This window comes from Labrus bergylta, chromosome 12 (assembly GCF_963930695.1).
Source record: "Labrus bergylta chromosome 12, fLabBer1.1, whole genome shotgun sequence".
Lineage (NCBI taxonomy): Eukaryota > Metazoa > Chordata > Actinopteri > Labriformes > Labridae > Labrus > Labrus bergylta.
Window position 1 is genome coordinate 20,446,740 of NC_089206.1, and position 14,310 is coordinate 20,461,049.

General features: G+C 40.2%; 2 protein-coding genes across 3 annotated transcripts in view; both read left to right on the plus strand.

Annotated features, from left to right (window-relative positions):
* LOC136176979 (tumor necrosis factor receptor superfamily member 5-like) overlaps nt 1–14,310 on the plus strand; it is a 94,473-nt gene that overhangs the window by 50,439 nt on the left and 29,724 nt on the right. The window lies entirely within an intron of this gene.
* The window catches only part of LOC109999381 (tumor necrosis factor receptor superfamily member 14-like), a 71,424-nt gene continuing 67,387 nt past the window's right edge, over nt 10,274–14,310 (plus strand). Inside the window, exons 1-3 of one of the 2 annotated variants that reach the window (XM_065960990.1) lie at nt 10,274–11,543; nt 13,648–13,767; nt 14,066–14,159. In XM_065960990.1, the coding sequence (XP_065817062.1) occupies nt 13,726–13,767; nt 14,066–14,159 (136 nt within the window). In that variant the 5' untranslated portion in view covers nt 10,274–11,543; nt 13,648–13,725. Of the gene's footprint in view, nt 11,544–13,647; nt 13,768–14,065; nt 14,160–14,310 lie in introns of those variants that run through there. The other variant, XM_065960989.1, reaches the window with a different exon arrangement.

Consider the following 14,310-nt stretch of genomic DNA (forward strand, 5'->3'; position numbering starts at 1 on the left):
AATGAATAAGCAAATAATTATTTGTCTTTTCCATAAGAGCAACTTATATAAAGGAGTCAGGGCGCGGTCACACTGGCCATCCGTACCGTGCCCAAGCACGCTTCAACCCTAAAGTCCAGTTCATTTGACCAGTGTGACCGCTCTGTATCGTACTCAGGCATGGTACACTTCCTTGGCTTTGGCACACTTCAGAGAGGTGTGCTTCAGCACGGTACACTTCATGCACGAGCACAAGCACGCGGGTAAACAACACTGACAGCCTTCATTCTGGAGAAATCCAGAGTTTGTATCTGACTAACATGACACAATATAAGACACAAAGTAGCTGTCATGTTCTCTGTGTTGTTCTCCGATGTGCGGCCGCGGACTCGACTGCGCGTCTCTCTCTCTCTCTCTCTCTCTCTCTCTCTCTCGTCCGCCTGTTTGTAAACAAGGGATGTGAACCACTACCCTTGTGGGTTCCTCATCTACCCCGACGCACCATGGATGGGATCATCACCTGATGGTATTGTCTATGACCCACAGGGGCAACCAGTCTTTGGCCTCCTAGAAATTAAATACCCAAATGTAGTGATCTATGTGGACTGCGCTTATATAAAGATCAGTGAGGGCACAAACACACTCAGAAAGTCCCATCCTTACTTTTGGCAAATCCAGAGCCAGATGCTGATTTCCGGTTTAGACTGGTGTGACTTTGTTGTCTATATGCAGGAAGACATATTTATCCAGAGAATTCCCCGAGACAAGGAAACTACCATCTTTTTCTATGTGTACCTACCCACTTCCTTAGATAGCTAGACTGAGATTAGACTGCCAAGCAAAAATGCTCAGTAAGAAGCAAAGGCGTCAGCAGTGTGTTCTCCATGATGGATTCAATTTTAAATGTATGTTGTTGTTTTGCACTAGGTTCATTATTTGGTTATAATGTTTCCATTGTGCTTAAAAATGAAATGTTTTACACTTGTGAGAATGTATGTTTTGCAATACAATGTGATCGATAGCATGGGAGTGTTTCATGTATAAATGTAATTTCTAAAGAAAAGAAGGTAAGCAAAAGAAATCTGGGTCCAAGTTAAATTGGTCAAAGTGAATGTACTTCAACAAACCAATATTCAATGACTTCAACAACACCAAACAGATTTCATCTTAGTATATACAGATAATTACTATTTACAAATTAACATTTTGCCTTTAAAAGAATACAAAACAGATTTCAGTATCGTTAATTGGAACCGCAGTGATCAGGATACTTGCGCGTGCCCGTCCTACATGAAAAGGGAGCAACTTGGATCACAAATCCTGATTCTCTGTGATTATCAATGGAGAATTTAAAGGAAAGCGCAACATTTTTTACACAACTTGAACCGCAAACCATCATTGACGAATATGAAAACTTCATTTAACAGCCAAATCAAACACCTCGGCATCAGCAAAGGCCAGACGAGCAGCTTGGCAAGCGATTGCAGACAAATTAAATGTGTAAGTGTAAAGAATATGCTAATTGGCTGTACACTGTTCCTGTCAAAATAAACAAATAAATAAAAGAAAAATCCTCAAAAGCCACGAATCAAGATTACAGCTGACCCTCTGCACCCCCTTTGCTCGTAGTATGAACTCTTGACTTCAGGGTGCAGGTACAGAATGCCCCGGATGAGGACTAAAAGAGGCATTACATCTTTAGTACCACACAGTATTCAGCTGCTTAATAAGCTTTGATTATACAGGATGAACTCGGCACTCTGCACTTTATTTCACTTGCTACTGAAATCACTCAGTTAATCATGCGATGCTTTACTGTGTTCTTGTTGTCCTGTAAATGTTTGTTTGTATAGTGTGTTTTATGCTCTCTGTGCAAGGCAGATTCCTCTAGGGGCAATAAAGGTTTCATTCATTCATTGAAAAATGTCTGCAGTTCAGCTAGAGATACCAGAGAAGAAGTGAGACTTAATTATATAATTATAAATACCTTCAGAAACAATTTTGACTTTTTATGTTCTTGTTCCTCTTTTGAAGAGCGTAGGCAGACGCTACAGTGTCCCTCTGGCCCAAAAAACATTACAAAAAAATGTATTTTGTCACTGTTGGGACAGACAATAAAGTTTATCTATCTATCTATAAAAAGATTTGACTAAATCAAAGTGTCTGATTCTTGAACAATAACATCAAACTATTGAATATCTGTGCTCTGCTGACCTCTGGTGGTCAAAAACAGAACTGTTTAAGTGTCTGTTATTTTAACTTCAACACTGAGCTAACAATTCAAATATTTGTAAGTTAAAGGACAGTAAGAACTCTGAGGTCAAAGGTCAAAAGCTCAGTTCTGTTTCTGAAGTAAAGCTCTGTGTTTCATACTGAATATATCACCTGGAGGAAGAACTCTGAATACTGAACTCTGTCTCATCATCAATCTCATCTTTCATCTTTTCTTCAAACCTTTCTCTCCTTTCTGTCCTACATAAAAACATAAAACACTTTAGAGATTATCAAAAAATAAAGTAAGACTTAAATTCAATTGAGCAACACAGATTAATAAGGGTTATAGAGGGAGAAAATATAAAAAAATAAGTAGAGAGTATTGTTCACTGTGGATCAGGAGCGCCCTCTACTGGACAACCTTCATGATGACACCATATCTAAATGATCCTAATGGTGGTTTCTCCATTAAATATTTTGTAAAATGTTTTGTTTTTATATCAGCGCATTTATATAAAAAAATCACCCATCCATCCATCTATCTACATTTTCTTACTTATCGAGGTCGGGTCGCTGTGGCAACAGGAGAAGTACGTCAACCCAGACTTCCTCCCCATCAACATTTTCCAGCTCCTCCTGGAGGATTCTGAGGCGTTCCCAGGACTGAAAGATATCCCTCCAGTGAACTCTGGGTCTACCCCAGGGGGTTCTCCTGGTCGGGCATGCCCGAAAAAAAACCTCCAAAGGGAGGCGTCCAGGAGACCCAATCAGACGCCCGAAACAGAAAAAGCTCATTAATGTGCTTAACTGAAAAAGGGACTAGTGAGTTTTTGAAGCGGTTGTGTTTGCACAGAGGAACCCTGTACCTTCTCCCTGAGTTCAACAAAACATATTCAGAGTGCAATACATGGGAAGTGTCCGATAAAATGCCCTTGGCCTGTGTGATTGTGGCCTGCTCAAAAAGATCCTGGGGGGGTAAGAGGGGCACACATTCCCATGATCTTGCCTGCTGTCTTAACCAGGCTGAGGATCTGAGCTTTAGATTTTACACCAAACACTCTTAGTCTCCTGAGAAAATGGAGGTGCTGATGGATTTTGGCACACACGATTGCCACCTGTGTGGCACCGCCAGCTAAAATCATTGTCAGTATGCACCCCCAGGTCTTTCTATGAGGTGACTTGTTCAATGCTGTGACCATGAATGGCCACAGGGCTCCGGTTTCCGACTGATCTGGGGTCCAGCAACATCTCAACAGTTTTACGAATGTTTACGTGCAGTTGATGAGCATCACACCAGTCCACAAAACTGTCCACAAAACTGTCCATAGCAGCTCTGTGGCTACTTGGGTTCGAATTATTTGTGAGTAGACTGAGGATCACAGTATCATCTGAGAATTTCACGACATATTTGTTTGGCTGGGTGCTAACACAGTTATTAGTATACAGAGTAAACAAGAAGGGTGAACTGACACATCCCTGTGGGGCCCCCGTGCTGCTTACTGCTGTTTCAGAGAAGACAGAATTAAATTTCACTTGTTGTGGCCTGTTTGAAAAAAAGGAATCGTACCACTTGATTAAAAAAGGGTTCACATCTAGCTCAACTATTTTTTTAAGAAGAATGTGTGGCTGGATTGAGTTAAAAGCTGATCAATAAAAAGCAGTCTGGCATATGCAGCAGGACTTTCGAGGTGCTTCAGGACAAGATGCATTATTATTGAGATGGCGTCACTTGTGCTACGGTGTTTTGTGTAAGCGAATTGGTAGGGGTCCAGGGATGGCTCCACCTCCGAGTGTAGCTCCTCTGTTATGAGTCTTTCCAGTGATTTCATAACATTTTAGGTGAGAGCCACAGGCCGGTAATCATTGTCCTCCTTGGGGCATGCTTTTTTGGGAACTGGGATTATTATTGATTTTTTCCATAGATCTGGTACTGAGTGTGTATCCATGGAGAGCTGAAAGAGTTGATGCCAGGCTGGTGTAAGTTCCTCTGCAAATGTCTTTAAAAGAAAGGCGGACAGGTTGTCCGGCCCTGTTGCTTTGTTGGTGTGCATGGCTTTAAAAACCTTAGTAACAGAGTGTGGGTTAATTCAAATTCTGTGCTCGTTCACATTACAGATTAAATTCTCTAAAACTACACAACATTCCTTGTGATTGTCAGTTTCATAGCGCAGATAAAAGTTGTTAAATTCATTTGCACGTGCAGTTTCGTTGTGTGCAGATAGGGGCTTCCTTTTTGTGTCCATGTTGGTCATTCCACGGATGGAGTCCCACAGTTTCTTTGAGTTGGATTGGGACAGTTCCTGTTCTGCTCGTTCCCTGTGCTGCAGCCGTGCCGCTCTCATCTGCTGGTTCAGGTCTTTTTGTGCAGCTCTGACTCCTGCAGTGTCTCCTGATTTGAAGGCGGACTTCTTCCTGTTGATGCATTCCTTTATTCCCCTTCTAATGTAAGGTTTACTGTTTGGGAATCTCTCAGTTTTCTGGGGTATGACTGAATCAACACAAAAAGAGATGTAATCTGTGATTGATTCTGTGGCAGTGTTAAGGTCAGCATCCTCAAAGAAAATGTCCCAGTTAGTGCTAAGGAAGCATCCTTTTAGCTCCTCTGTTTTGTCATTGGACCACACCTTTACAGTGTGTAGTTCTGGTTGACTGGACTTGAAAACTGATCGATAGGTGGGGAGCAGTTGGATCACGTTATGGTCAGAGTTGCTGAGGGGGCGTCTGGCTCTGGCTGTGTAGGCATCTTTAATGTTGCCATAGCACTTATCAAGGATGTTGTTGTTTCTAGTGCTGCACTTAACATATTGATAGAAGCCAGGCAGAGATTTGTTCAAGCTGCAGTGGTTAAAATCACCAGGAATGAGCATGGGGGCATCAGGTTTGTTCTGTAGATGTAGGTGGACACAGTCTGAGATTTGTTCAAGCTGCTCTATTGGCGTTTCCACTTTACACAACACAAATATGTTGGTGAATTCCCTTGGCAGGTAGTGTGGTCGCAGGGTAACACACAGCAGCTTGAGGTCCGGGTTACATATTCTGTTTCTTATGGCAACATTACGGCACCAGCTGTCCTTGACATAAACACAAACTCCTCCTCCTCTTGTTTTGCCGGAGTTTTCATCTCTGTCTAAACGTATGTGAGTAAACCCATCAATTTGTATAAAACTATCCGGTACATCATCCCTAAACCAAGTCTCTGTAAATGCCATCAGTCCAGACTCACGGTATTCGTAGGATGCTCCGACCTGTGCCCGCAGGTCGTCCAGTTTGTTTTAAAGCGAGCGGTTGTTACACAGGAGCAGGGGCGGCAGCTTGGTGGCTCCTCGGACACGCTGCCTGATGCCGCCTCTCCGGCCCCGCTTCCTAGCCTTCCTGCCTCGGCAGAGATGGCCATCCAAGATCCTGGATGCTGGAGAACATTTAGTCTGCAGGGCTCAGAGAAATGTCTGCATGTTTAGGGCTGTTCTGAAACACCCTGAAGAGAGAAAAGAGTTACTTTTAAACTTGAACTTTTTGGAAATGGACAAAGTTAATCTGAATGAGTTAGCGATCATTGAGCTGAAAATCTCTGCAGTCTGTTTATTTGTTAGGATCCCCATTAGCTGTACCCGAGAGCTCCAGACAGGTATTTAAACAAGGTTAAAAAAAAGCGAAAAACGACCAACACCTCTTTGCATATCTCACAGATACGATGCCCCGAGGTGTTTCTTTGTTTGCTTTAAAAAATGATTTTTGTGTTCATTTAGTCAAGAAAAATGGTGAAGCATCCATGTTGTCAGTGCTCTATATGACTGTATGTTGTTGCTCGTCTGGTGGCGTATGCATGTGACTCTAAATTCTGACTGTATTGATATGAAGGCGTTTTGAACTGCTCAAGTTTCCATGTAGCAAGTAGAAGTGAAGATGTGATCCACTGTCAGCCAGCTGAGACGACTTTGCATGATGTTGATGTTAGTGTTATACGGACACTGAAGAACCAGGCGTGCCGCCTTGTTCTGTACAAGCTGCAGTCTGCTTCCACCTTTTTTTGTGGCATTTCCCCAAATTATCTGGAAATAATCAAGCTGTGAAAGAACTAGAGTACCCAGAGCAAGCTTCGTTGAGTCAGGAGTAAGGTATTTTACTACAGCTGTTGACCTTCCCATTTTATTGACTTGTATTTGATGAAAAACTGCTCTATCAAAGATCTTACTGAGTGCTGGTAACACGCTAATGGGACGACTGTTAGTCTCACCTCATCTTTTGTTTCTCTTACCATCACCATTAAAGGTGTTTCGCCTTCTGGATTCGATGGTTTCTTTAAAAGGAAAAGTGAGCGACATTTAATGATCTAACTGTGAAGCTGTTTGAGAGTAAAGAGATATAAAACATACCTGCTGAACTTTTTTCCTCTGTAAGACATCATGAAACAAATCATTGATGGTATCTATAATGAAACATGATCATGTTTTTATTGTCACATTATAAATTCTTACTTCTGTTTAGAAAACTTTTTATCTTCTCTCTGTAACACCACGCTGTTAATGCCACAAGCACGAGAACTAAAAGCTCCAAAACAACACAGACTATCAGTCCAGTCCAGTCTGATGGTATATCTCCACATTGAGCGTCCTCTGTCTCAGTTCCTGCTCTCAGCAGCAGCAGATCCTCTGATTCACATCTGTAATGATAGAGGGACAGTTATTACAGGAACATCTGGAGAGTCCATGTGTGATGTGAAGCTTCACTCACTGTTTGTGTTTCTGACAAGATGGAAACGTCCCGTCTGAAAATGTTCCATCAGAGCAGGTGGAGCACACGGTGTCTGTGGAGGAAGTTCCTGCAGGAAATACACACAGTGACAGTTTTCAATATTAAACTAAATACATGATGAGATCTTTAAAGCAGAATCTCAGAAAGAAACACCTGAAAACATTGTTTAGTTTGAAGTCCAGATTAAAGCTTTAAATGTATGATCGATGAGCTGCAAATGTACAGAAAGAACAATTTCACCTGATACCAAGAAAAAGTATCTTTATAAACTTAATTAAATATCAATCTTTGATAACTTTTCATTTCATGTATGAAATACTGCAGACATATCATCCATGCAGTCTAAAATATGAAGGAAATAAGTTCACTAATATTTGTGTCTGTAAATGAGAGAGCGAGAGAGAGAGAGATATTTGGGGTAAACACAGCATGTTGTGTGAACACTTGCAGTGTGATTTGATCAGATCAGCTGCTCCCTTTGACTATTTTCTGTGTAAACAAAACCAGCTCAAAGGAAAACATCTGAACCAATGAGAGATTCAGATTTAAGGTTTGCTCTAAAAACAAACAGGAAATACAGAGAACAACACTCCAGCTGCAGTTTCCTCATCAAGGACTCAGTAATAAAACTTCTGCCTTTAAATTAAAAAGGTAATAAAAACAACATCAACATTAATTTACCTGCTCCACATTCTCTGCAGGGATAACAAAGTTTGAATCCGTTCAGTCCATTATTGTAGGTCCCCTCTGTGCACGGCTGACAGGATGTAGTTTTGTCCTCCTCACAGTCTGTTTTAACTCGAGTCCCTGTTGAAAAGACAAAACTTTAATGTCACACAATCAGGAAACAGACATTGTAGGATTTTATATCTGATAATGTTTGAAGATAAAGCATTGACTACAATCCACTCGCTGTGGACGTGTTATGTGTTAAGACAACAAAAACCTCAAAACATCATAACTTTCATTCTAACTTTTTATTTTAAAAGCTGCCATGAAATCAGACAAGTCAGGAAGAAACATCCAGAGAAACATCCAGAGAAATCCTGGAGGGACAGATTGACGATCTTACCGATGGGACACCTCAGACAGCACGCGTCTCCAAACACATATTCTGTTGGATGGCAGGTGAGGGTTTGACTTAGGAATATATTCATCATAAAAATCTGTGAAGAGAAAAAGAAACATCAGAAACATTCCTGTGGTGATGAAGCTGATCAGGAGTTTGAGGTTATCTTTAAACTGCTCTGAATGTGGGATGATGGAGGCTGCTGAAATAAGACTGCGGTCAAGCCAGGCGCTCCTCGAGTTTACATGGTGAAGTGAGCCGCCCCTAAATGTGAAGTGCCCACATATTCTGATCTTTATGGTAAATGCTCCGGACTGCAGAGCGAGCAGGAGGAACAGACAGAGAGAGCGATGAAGTGAAGTGCTGAATGTCTAGGTCTTACCATAAAACTGACTATGAGATACAAGTGTATGAAACGGGAGTAAACAGAATACAGTACAGGGAATAGCTTCGGAGGTCGGGGAAGTTAGAAAACAATAATTATATATATTTTCTTACATAAGTAGACAATGATTCTGATATGGTTGGACTTAGTACTTCCTAGACTACATGCACCTGTACTATGAAGTACTTTTACTTTGTACTTTTTAAGAAATCCATTGTCAAAGTCCATAATAAATCACTATAATGAGTAAAGTCAGAAAGAAAGACTCATTATAGTGACAATGTATTGTAAAATGGGCTGCTCACTTCACCATGTAAAAGCGAGGAGCGGCTGGCTTCACCGCAGTGTTGGATGGAGCTGAGAGAAAAGAAAAAAAAAGATATTTGATACACAAAATGTCATTAAAAATACAAAAACTACTAAATCTTAGAGTGTAATAAACCCAAATAACTTCAGTAAGATGACATTATTCTCTATGAAGCGTCTGCTAAGTGAATTGTAGTTAGTGGTGGTAGTAACCAATAATGTAAATTAAGAACTAACACCACCTGGGGGCAGTGTTGCCAGATCTCGCAAGAGAAACAAGCAACCAGCTCTATGGAAACAAGCCCAAAACAAGCGACCTGGCTCCTCAAATATATAAAATGAAGCAAAACAGGTGACCTAACCTACCACATAGTGTAAAAGATAGATCACTTGACAGCAGGATATATATATATTTATTTGTTTGTCTTGTCTCATTTTGATTTGAAACGGTGAAATCCATGTCCGTAAGCCTCATGGATTTTGGTGAAGTTCTTTTTGCTTTTCAGTGCCAGCATCATCAGCATGCTGTATTATGGTCGGATCCAGTCTCTTTCTCTTTATGATATTTTTTTCCATTTAGCCAAAACTTTTAGGCTAATGACTTAAGTTGGATTTGTTGGTGTAGCTGGTCTGGCTTGACACTGTGTGAAAGGTTCTCTGTTGTGCTGTGTGGATGAGATGAAGACCAAGGACTCTGTTAGCAGCTGGAGCAGGTTTATTTTCACACCTGTGTAAAATAAAATACACTCAGTACAGAAACTTCACATGGACCTACCCTTCCTGAAAGGTTGCTGCCTGCTCTCCCTAATGTTCAACCCTTCACACACAAGGAGAGGGAGAAAGGCTTAATGGACACACAATGGTTTAACAGAAGACACGGGGCAAAGGATCTTACAAAACCGTCATCTGGAGATCAGGTTTAGATCACTGATGTAAAAGCACAAGGAACAGTGACGCCCGCCCACTACATCAACTCTGCATGTGATCCTCGTGCTCATTCAGGGACTCTGAACACTTAGTGAGGAATAAAAACAAGTTTTAAACCATCAATGAATAAGATTATGAAGTTCAGATTGATGCACCTCATCAGCTGTTTGTCATGTTGAAGAAAGTCTAAAAACTCCTCCTGACATCACTTTACTTTACAGACTAACATGATGATCATCTCTGATGACTCCTTTAATCATAGTTCATCAAATCTGAAACAATGAAGGGATAAAAGATTCAAATCTAACCTGAGGTGTCTGACATCTTTAAGAGAGTCACTGGCTGTGTTTGAGTCAGAGAAGATGAACATTTGTCTGATTTGATTGATTTTTATAAACACATCAGTTTCAGTTTGTTATCCTGTTTTAGTAAAGCTTCACTTTTATTTCACTTTAAGAAAAATGTTTTTTGTGTCATTATGGTTATAATTATATATCAGGTTAAATGTAATTAGATACTTCACATCTTTTAGTTTTATTCTGTCTTTTTCTTCCAACCAAACTCGACACTTTCAGGATTTCTCCATCAGTAAAGAAAATATCAATAATTAATAAATTAGAGATCAAGGCTCCTCAAACAGAAACAGACTTTCTTTTTATTCTCACAGTCACCTCGTCATCTTTCTGAAGCTGCACCATGAAGACACACGACGAGCACAGAACAGTTTATAGACTACATGTTTGAACCTCATGCTGGTCTTCTTTCTGGTCCTGATGTCTCGTTTAGGAGCTGATCATGAAACCTGCTCAAATGTTTTAAATGATATTCACAGAGCTTCAGAAGCAGACAGAAGAATAAAGAGAGAACAGATAAAGAGCAACATAAGAATAATAAGATTCAAAGTGAACCCAACATGACAGAATCAAATATAAAGCTGAAGAGAAACACACGAGCTGCATGTCATGAGACAATAAAGCAAAGTGAAGAATAATAAAGAGAAACTTCTGCAGACATGTTTCTGTCTCGATGAGGAGAAAAAGCAACTGAAAGCTTTCAGTCACAGGTTGGTTTCTGGTTTTCCGACCTGCCGTCTTCTTCTATTTTACAGTCTCATTTATATCCTGACGCTCCGCCTTTATGTACAGTCTCTGGTCTCTCCATGTTACGAGGTACGTAGCAGTTTTTTCTCTTCACATTTCTTTAAAATGAGTCACACAGAGCAGGTTAAAACTCTGTTACAGTCTGTTGTTAGTATGTTAAAGTCTTCCGGTGTAAGTGCGACATGTTTCATGTCTGTTCCGGTGTTTTACCGAGAAAAAGTTTGTCTGCTGAAACAGTCTGAACTTTGAGACCAGTGAACAAACTGGCTGCTACACTCTCTGTGCTTCCTTCTCTGTGTCTGACTCATCAGCGGTCATGAATCAGTCGACGTTAAATAGAAATATTCAGACAAAGCTGGAACAGACTCGACGCTAGTGACAAACACTGAACTGAATCAGCTGCAGGGGTTCAGATTATTTTAGAGAAGTGTTTGTCTTGAAACCACAGATTCATGCTCACTGACAGAAGAGTTAGTCATGTGATCATTGTGGTGACCTCTCAGGGATAAATGATGATTAAAATGTAACCATGATCTTTGTTGGCTTCATTAAAGATAAAAGAGAGAAGTGTTTCAGTTTAAAATCAGAGAAGAGGATTTCTGCTGGACTCTGTCCTGTAAGAGACACAGGATTAAAGTCCAATACAAGATAAAGATCTAAGAGGAACTACAACACATGCCCTATACTTTAAAAACGTCCTCATTTTGAGTCATGTGGAAATAAGTCACATGAATCCTCCCATTGTTTAAACTGAGAGTGTTTGGACAGAAACAGGAAGTTCAGCTCTGAAGGAGTCTGAATCTTCTGCAGGGTAAGAGCTCAACTCTGATTTAATACTGTAGGAGCCTTATTGCTTTTCATGTTCTAATTGTGGTTCACTTTGTAATATTTTGGGTTTGTATGTGGACAGTCTTTATGTTTAAATGATTTAAATAGAAGAGGTTTCTTCATTATTTAAAGTAATTTAATAAGTGTTTAAATATTTACATTAAAATGTATAATTTGGATGTAGGAGACGAATTGAAACAGCTTTAAGTTCATTGGATCTGAAAAGGGGAGGAGCTTGTGGAGTTAATTGGTGTTAATTGAAACTAGCAGAGAGTGAAGTCTCTCAGTAGGGTTACATGGTGCTAGATATTTGTTTGTTTAGACTTTTTAAATGCATGTAAATATCTTAGTCCGACCTACATCGGACCATAACGAACATCTCATCATCGGAAAAGAACACCTCGATAAGTCCTTTGCGTTCTGCGCATGCTCGAGAATTTCACCCGAAGTGGAAGGAGATGACGTAATAAACAGAAGTGTTGTTTCCTTCTGTTGTTATCAGTGCAGCCAAAAGATCCGCTGTTCTTCTAATATGAATTATTAGAATGTAAATAATGTATGTAGCTGTAGCGTCGTCCATCTCCTCGTACGCCATCTTTGTTTAAATGCCTCCAGAGAGTTTGGGTGCGTTAGATTTGTCCCTCCTATCTCCTTTCACTATCCACTTTACCTTAACCCCGCGAAAACGTCATGAGATCAAGGAGAGATGTTAGGAGAATTCATAAAGGACTTAAGGAAAGGCGATCTCGTTGCTCTTTATAATCCGACCGCATTTTCCACTAGGCGACGTCATTAAATGCGACAGGCCGGCGGAGGTTAATGACGTGAGTCTGCCGTGTTGAAACTACAATGTTCTGAAAATAAACTACAAAAAACGCATCTAAACAACTTTTTCTGTGCCTTCTTACCGGTGAAATAATCCTAATCACCACAAGGTTGGGATTGAAATAAAAGAAATATAGACTACCAGGCTACAAGTAATAAAAGTGAAACCATCACCTTCCTGTCCACTCAGAAATCAACGTCAACATAAATATGAAATTAATTGTTACATGTATGTAAGATATAACCTACACATAATGTTTTATACAAATGTACAACTGCACAGCATTCTTAAATGAATGAAATATGTTGAATAAAACATCATCTGATAAAAATGTCTCTTATCTTTTATCTCTGACATGATCTGTGTCTCTTCACGATAATCGTTCATTTCCGTGAACGGTCGGATGCGCGACTCGCTTTAAATGTTGCGGCCGCAAGGAATTGTGGGGCGTCATATCTTATCTCCTTTCGGAAAGGATAGTCCAGTGTATCCTAAGCTAAAGGAGGTTATAAAGGAAGCATTGACCCACCTTTCCTTAACTTTTAGAGGGTGCGTTCGAATTGTTCCTCCTATCTCCTTTCACTAGCCACTTTACCTTAACCCCGGAAGCATTTAAGTGGCAGCCATGATAAGAGCCGTTCGAATTCTCTAAAAGTTAAGGAAAGGTGGGTCAATGCTTCCTTCATAACCTCCTTTAGCATCGGATACACTGGACCACCTTTTACCAAAGTTCAGTTTATTGGTTTTAACTTCCGTTCTGCACCTTGTCCTGTGGCACTAACAAACTGGTTTCATGTTTTTCCAGCACTTATCTCTATGAACTGATTCTACATTAAACCTAGACTCTGTGCTCGGAGGTCTGGTCAGATATCTCAAAGAACAATCTGTTCTACATCAAACATTTCTACTGGAGTGAACAATCTGATTGATGCTGTGTCTCAAAGACTATCAGTTTTTAGATTTCCTGAGCTCCTTGAATGCATCATTGATGATTTAACAAACCAACAATTTAAAAATGGTTTTCATTTCTTCTCGAGACCTGATCTGCATCATCATTTTTATTTGTACAAACTTCAGACCCGGTAATGCCAGAAATTCACAAGAACATCAGTTTTATGGTTCAGACGTCTGAAGTGATCCTGAGAGGAGCCTCTGTGAGAGGAGAGACGACAGAGCTGCACATCTCAGTTACAAGAGAAGCTATAAAGGTGATCATGTTCACAGCAGTGTTTAATTTCTGCATTTCTCTTTCTGTTTTCAGGTGATGTCGTCATTAAATCCCTAAATCTGAGTGAGATGACGTTTGCAGCCCCAGAAAACTTTGATCCTGGAGTTTAAAATGAATTTCAGAAGAAATCCTCGGTTCACGGCTTCATTGCTGGTAAATGATCTTCACTTGTTCCTCCTCATCTTTGTGATCTTTCCCCTGAAGGACTGTATTATTCTGTTCACTGAAAGCTACATCTCATCTTCTGATTGGTTTTTCCCTCTGTGGTTAGTAAATGTGGTTTAGAGATTCCTCTGAGTGGGAAGGTGAAGTGTCAGAGATGTAACCACCAAGTGTCTTATTTCAGCAGCCTCCATCATCCCACATTCAGAGCAGTTTAAAGATAACCTCAAACTCCTGATCAGCTTCATCACCACAGGAATGTTTCTGATGTTTCTTTTTCTCTTCACAGATTTTTATGATGAATATATTCCTAAATCAAACCCTCACCTGCCATTGGACAGAATATGTGTTTGGAAACGAGTGCTGTCCCATGTGTCCCAGCGGTAAAATCGTCAATCTGTCCCTCCAGGATTTCTCTGGATGTTTCTCTGGATGTTTCTTCCTGACTTGTCTGATTTCATGGCAGCTTTTAAAATAAAAAGTTAGAATGAAAGTTATGATGTTTTGAGGTTTTTGTTGTCGTAACACATAACA